Source organism: Papaver somniferum, chromosome 8 (genome assembly GCF_003573695.1).
Source record: "Papaver somniferum cultivar HN1 chromosome 8, ASM357369v1, whole genome shotgun sequence".
Lineage (NCBI taxonomy): Eukaryota > Viridiplantae > Streptophyta > Magnoliopsida > Ranunculales > Papaveraceae > Papaver > Papaver somniferum.
In genome coordinates, this window is record NC_039365.1 from 157,694,605 (window position 1) to 157,700,965 (window position 6,361).

General features: G+C 38.4%; 1 protein-coding gene across 5 annotated transcripts; it reads left to right on the plus strand.

Moving 5' to 3' along the window:
• The first annotated feature begins 402 nt into the window (after positions 1 to 402).
• On the plus strand, positions 403 to 6,132 carry LOC113303671. 5 transcript variants are annotated; one of them, XM_026552730.1, is made up of 7 exons: positions 403 to 479; positions 1,286 to 1,357; positions 2,482 to 3,516; positions 3,596 to 3,682; positions 4,503 to 4,702; positions 4,792 to 5,036; positions 5,164 to 6,132. In XM_026552730.1, exons 4-7 carry the CDS (start codon positions 3,617 to 3,619, stop codon positions 5,862 to 5,864), a joined length of 1,212 nt encoding a protein of 403 aa, XP_026408515.1. In that variant the 5' UTR covers positions 403 to 479; positions 1,286 to 1,357; positions 2,482 to 3,516; positions 3,596 to 3,616; the 3' UTR covers positions 5,865 to 6,132. The 5 variants fall into 5 exon arrangements, with proteins under 5 accessions (XP_026408515.1, XP_026408512.1, XP_026408513.1 ...); XM_026552727.1 differs by having other exon boundaries at positions 2,482 to 2,752; positions 3,019 to 3,682; XM_026552728.1 differs by having other exon boundaries at positions 2,482 to 2,640; positions 3,019 to 3,682.
• The last annotated feature ends 229 nt before the right edge of the window (positions 6,133 to 6,361 follow it).

Sequence of the window (6,361 nt, forward strand, 5' to 3'; positions counted from 1 at the left end):
ATACCCCATTTAGCTAGTTCCATGATGACACTATAAATTAAATTTGACTTGCCAGGTGTATAGGAGCCGGCCTAGTATGATCACCTTGGTGTTTTACACCATTTTAAGTTAATGAAGGTAAAAATGAATTTCACTCTCAGCATTGACCTGATCAACCTAGGAAGAAAAAAAAGTCAATGAGATTAAAGTAATCTGGATGATACGAGTAAACAAGGGGTACCAAATTAAATGGGTGTACCAAATTATAATAAGTCAAAACAAATTTTTATATGGGACAAAACAGTTTTTGTCTTGGCCTGGTACATCTCACTAAACCCGGCACCCCGTTAGCAGCCTTGGTAAATAAGACATATTACAAGGTTTAGCTGTAAAAATCCTCTCTGATGAGTGATGAGAGACTGACACCAACAAAAACCAAAAAAATAGACTTTGCTCGGCCTCTCATGGCTGCCAATTAAAAGACACTTCGACTGTCAGAGGTAATGTAAGGGTTTCAATAATTACTTCGTAGAGCTCGTTTAGGTCAAGAATCTAGATCCTAGTTAGTAAGTTCGCGAATGATTCGCGAATCATTCGCGAATTTTTCCGTATCACGAATTTTATCGTCTTATTCGCGTACGTTTGCAACTCCGAACCCAAATCACGTATTATGTGGCATTCCCGGATTATTCGCGAACCGTTCACGAATTTTACGTATTCCGAATGATACGTCCGCTTAATTCGCCATAAATTCTTTAGCTTTTACTTTTCAAAGACTCCACTTTTTGGGCTTTACTGCCTTCCGAGCATACACGACCGAATATTAGACGTGTTGTAATTTTTACAAAACAAAAACGACTGAAGAGATTTGAAGGTGAAGGTGAAGGTGAGAGAGATCTCAAACTCACTAACCAAGCATCTAAACCACCATACGACGTCCTCTTAGATAACTAATGTTGTATATATTATTAATATCATCATATTAAGTTTATTTTTTCTTTAAATAACTCAGACATATGCATAAAAATTGGTCTATGACCTTATAAATACAAATTATTTGTTATATATAGATACCGAATTTTCAGAGCCGAACTCACATTTATAAATCGAATTATACACGTACGTATGCCGTTCCGAATTACTGACGAATCACGTCCCGTTGACCGAATTTTGGACCGAATCTAGATTTTACAAAACCGTATGATACTCGTACGTTTGCCGTTCCGTACGTTTGCCGAATCCCGAATTGCTAACTAGGATCTAGATATTATATCAAGAATTTTTCATTTACTGTTTTTTGTTGCAGGTTCAATGTAAAGTTATCTAGTTCCAAGGAAAAACAACAAGAAGAAATATGAAGAAGGGAAATGAACACAAGGTATAATCTTTTTTCTTCTAATATTCCATCTTATTTCTCTTTCTTCGGTTAGCAGCAGTCTCTTGTTGAATTCTCAAGGTTTTTGAACGAAACATTTATGTTTTATCGATTGTTGTTATAAATGAAGGTTTAATTTTTAGTGGGATGAATAAATCTTAGGATGGTTTCATCAAATTAGAGACGTTATTGAAAGATTTTCGGAGGGTTATATATCAAACTTGAATACAGCAAAAAGGCCCCCCTTACCGCCTTAGATAAGCTATATCAGCTTTTCATCTGCTTTAGTCTGAATAAACAATTTAGGGTTTGGATGTCAGTTTAAATAAAATCTGGAAAAGACAGTTTTGAAATATGTGACCTTGCTCAAACACTGTTCTAGTTTAAGGGCTTCATGTACATCAGGTGTCTACATTTGTGTTTTTCACATTTCAAACCTGTAACATCAAATTTCCATTTAGGTTTTATCATCGTAGGGCTACATTGTTCCAATTGCTATGAATATATGATAAATTTTTAACTTAGTTAGGAAAAGGTTAAGATTTTATTGAAAAATTAGTTATGATTCTTTCACTTACGATTTTTCTGAAATGACAAGTACATTGGGTTAGTAGTCTTGGCTTATTCCGAAGTCTTTAAACGTGCAAGTTGGAGCATTACATTGGTGTATGCATTTTGCGTTAAGTTGATGCTCTGTAGAAAATCATTGCACTTTCTTGACATGTTTATGTATAAAGGGTTGTTCCTTACTTTTTATTTTCAGTATGCGATGTCTATACCCTCCACATTACTGCTTTAGATTGATCTTAGCAAGATGGAAATCCTCCACTAGATACTATGGATGTGTATGATGGCTGTAATAATATCTATGCACTGCCTAGTCATGGAGAGTGTTCCATCCTGTTTTATATTTTATTTAGAATGAATGCTTTTTCATTTTAAACTTGGGAGACTATCTGTCTCTTCATGCAAGACCTCCTACATACAGTGTTGTTATCTTTTTCATGAAAGACATAACCGTCAAATTGAATGTCTCGATCTTGAATTGCATGAATCGTTATTATTTTCAACTTATCGTACTTATATATTTTTGAAGGTTTTGATGATGTTGTTGTTTCTTCTTGCAGATGCCAAGGATGGAGGACATTCTTAACCTTCCAGTGCAAGATCCCCATGTGCAGAGTTCTCTGCAGCTCTTATAAACTGGGTAAAAGTCGAAGGTGGACGCCAAGGTGGTGATGATGTTGCCCTAATCCCATTCTCTAGAGTGGATGATTTTGTTAAAGGTGAGTCTGCAAATGTAGAATGCCCTGCCAGTTTCCGTGTTGAGTCAAGAAGAAAGAGAACTGAAGGAAGCGTAAGCAAGCCTAGGGTTGATAGCTACCTCGAATACACACTGTATGCCTTCACCAACAACTTATTACTCTTGCTATCTTAGGTCACTGTTTGGTGGGTGACTTTGCTCACCCACACACTAAGCTAAGTGAGCAAAACCAACCATCACTAGGAAGTGGGACTATTAAGTGGTCAAACCCATCATTTTTAGTAGCATGACATCCCACGGCTCAGTAATTGGTGGTTTGCTGTCCAGCTTACCAAGTGGGTGGCAAAATTGCCCTTCCACTTGCTTTAAACTAGCTCATTTTTTTATCGTGATTCTATAGATATTGGTGTTCTTATGGCCCTGAAGACTACCGACATAGTGATTCAGGCGTGGGGGATAACTTAAATTCTAAACCCCAATCAGGGAAAGGCAGCAGGCCTGGAAGGCGGCATATGATGAGAGGGTGCCTATGTCACTTCACTGTAAAGCGCTTATATACACGTCCTCATCTTGCACTCATTATATACAGTCAGCGAAGCCATGTAGATAAAACAGGGTCCCCATGCCATGGAATACTTGACAGGGATGCTGTCGGAACTAGAGCTATGCATGCTCCTCGAATCTCAGATGAACTACGTCAGAAGGTGATGTCTATGCTTTACGTTGGAATATCTTGGGATGATATTATTCAGCACCACACTGACGTAGTAGAGAGGCATGGTGGTGGTCCCAGCAATCGTGATGACTTTCTCACTCGGAATGATGTTAGGAACATGTAAAGGGTGATTAAACATTCCACACGCGAAGTACATGAAAATGATGTGGATAGCATACCAATGTGGGTTCACCGACATCAAAAGCATGTTTTCTTCTTCCGTGATGCATCTGTTACAGAATCATTTGTTTTGGGTTTACAGACGGAGTGGCAGTTGCAACAGATGCTCCATTACGGGAATAATAGTTCGATTGCCTTCCATTCAACATTTGGTTTGAAGAAGTTCAAGGTACGTGGATCACTATAATAATGGTGCTCGCTTGTTTAGAACCCATAGGTCATCCATGTGTAAACTAAATTGCTAAAGCTAAGGTCCGGGGTTGCGCAGATACTTGTAGGGGTTGTCCGTACCCCTGTCAGATACCTATTTGTTGTCAAAAGGTAAAGCTTTTTTCAAAAATGCCGTATCGGACTCTCGGAAGTGTATCAGTGTCGGACACCCGCACCAGTATTCGTGCAATCCAGCTAAGGTCTAATTAACAAGGATACATGTGTGGTGATTGGAGTGTCCCACTGGTCTGAGGTGTCTGACACAATGAGTTGGTCAGTACCCCTAACGTCAACGGCTATAAATGTACATACATACTTGTATAGGTAGTTATGTGCATTACATCTTGTCATTATTTGTAATATGCAGTACTTATGGATCTAGAATTGTTAAATATAGACCAAAAGTGCTTACTTGAATTACTTATTGTGTCCAAACATTATTATGTGCAGTACACACAATTGTCTACAGAGTACACCTAAAATTTTGTGCAAGCACCCTGTTTTGTGTCTGTTAGAGTCAGCCACGAGCATCCATGTGTGGTTATGTTGTCACTATAAAATGAAATAGTGGAGTGTGCTAGTTACATAGGTTATAGAGTCTATGATCATCTAAATGAGCTAGTGTGTAGTTTAAACAATTTTATGGAAAATGCTTGTGGAAGAATGAACCCTATTCTGGGGTAGAAACTGGCTTATCCGACCGTCTCAAACTCTCTGTTATTACATTCTTATTGATTGCCGTTGCCAAATCAATTTCCTTTTGTGTTTTCTGATCACAGCATCCGTTATGTACATTACTAGTTTTCGACTCTTTCCAAAATGCAATTCCTGTTGCGTGGATCATTACTTCTTGTTTTAATGGTCAAGATATTCCCCGTTGGATGGTACCTCTTGTTGAAAGAATCCGAACGAAGGATCCTAGGTGGAAACCCAATGCCTTTTTAATTGATGATCCATCTTTTGAGATCTCTATCCTCAGGTACCTCTTAAATGACTACTTTACTTTGTATCTATAAATTTTTCTAGGATTATTGTATAAAATCTTGATATCATGCTCCTGACATTCAGAGATGCTTTCCAGTGCCGGGTCATTTTATGCCTCTGGCATGTTCGACGCTCTTGGATGAAAAGCTTGCTGAAGAAATGTGGTAGCTTGATCCTGCAGCAAGAAATGTTCAAGTACCTTGGCCGTATTTTATATAGTGTTAGGGATGGGCCAAGTGTGATAGATGCAATCGAAGAGTTCATGCAGATATTTGTTGATCAGTTCTCCTTCATGGAATACTTCAGGGACCGATGGTTACCAAGGATAGGTATTCATCCTATGCTATCCAGAGTCTTCTTTGTTGTGCACATTCTCTTGTTTCATAGCTTTTTAATTTCCTGTTCCAGCACCCAGCTGTTCATATTTAAATTACAGTGTTCTATCTTGTCTTGCAGATATGTGGGTGAATGCAATGAGGCTTCTCCCTATAGCAAATCAAGAATTTAACGGCGCTATCGAGTCTTATGACTTAAATCTGAAATCCAAACTTTTTAGTGAACAACATTCTGGTTCTTGGATGAGAGTTGATTGGCTTGTCCATACATTAACCACTGAATTCCACTCCTTGTATTGGTTCGCTCAATACACTGAAGAAACCGGCTACTTTAGAAACTTGAAAGATCACACTTTCTCAGCAAACTCTTGGTATCGAGCATTACAGATTCCCGATATTGATGTCTTATTGGATGATGAAGAACTGCGGATAGTTCGGGTCATTTCGCAATCTAACAGAAGCGTGGCTTATACAATTTGGAACCCCGGTTCAGAATTCTCTTTTTGTGATTGCCCATGGTCAAGATTGGGAAATCTCTGTAAGCACGTGATCAAGGTCTGCATACTATTTAGGAATCGTCAGGTTGCAAGACCATCAATTGCTGCACAAACTTATCGGCAGGCTTTACTAAATCTTTTAAACAATCCTCCAGATGATCCAATTGTTCTTAATCATGCCATTTTACAAGTTAACCGTATCCAACAGGACATCAAGGGTCTGGAGGACTTATCTAATAGCGGGCTTCTCCAACCGTTAACTACACTTGAGACGAATGGTCATGTTGTTTTAGATAATCTCCTGCCTTCACCAGGTCTTCAATGAATCTTACAGGCAAAAGTTTGTACAAGGTAATCCTTTTATTTCGCCTTTTTCTTTAGTCATGTTCTCCACCTTGAAGGATTACAGATTTTGTAGTTGTGGTACTGGTAACTGGTAAAATTGTTAGTATTCTTGTAAATCAAAAGTGCTGTACCAGTTGAAGTTGGAAAGAAAGAGTTACGATGTTCGTCTTTTGCGGAACAATTAACAAAAAAATGTCACTCAACCGTGTACTATTTCCGTTTCTAGAAAAGAGGTATTGGAATTGGACCGATGGAGTATTATTTAAATACCGACAATATATCTTGTTTGTTTACCCTTGACTCATCTGAGTCGTCTGGATTTGACTGAAATCACCCGACTCAACTCGATCTGACTCGATATGTTTGTTTTGAGTCAGATCTGACTCAAAAATATGTGAGTCAGTGATTTGGTCCCACGAGTCATAGGGTATTTTATTATCCGACTCAAATGGATCCGAATCAGGGGTTATGTCTGAG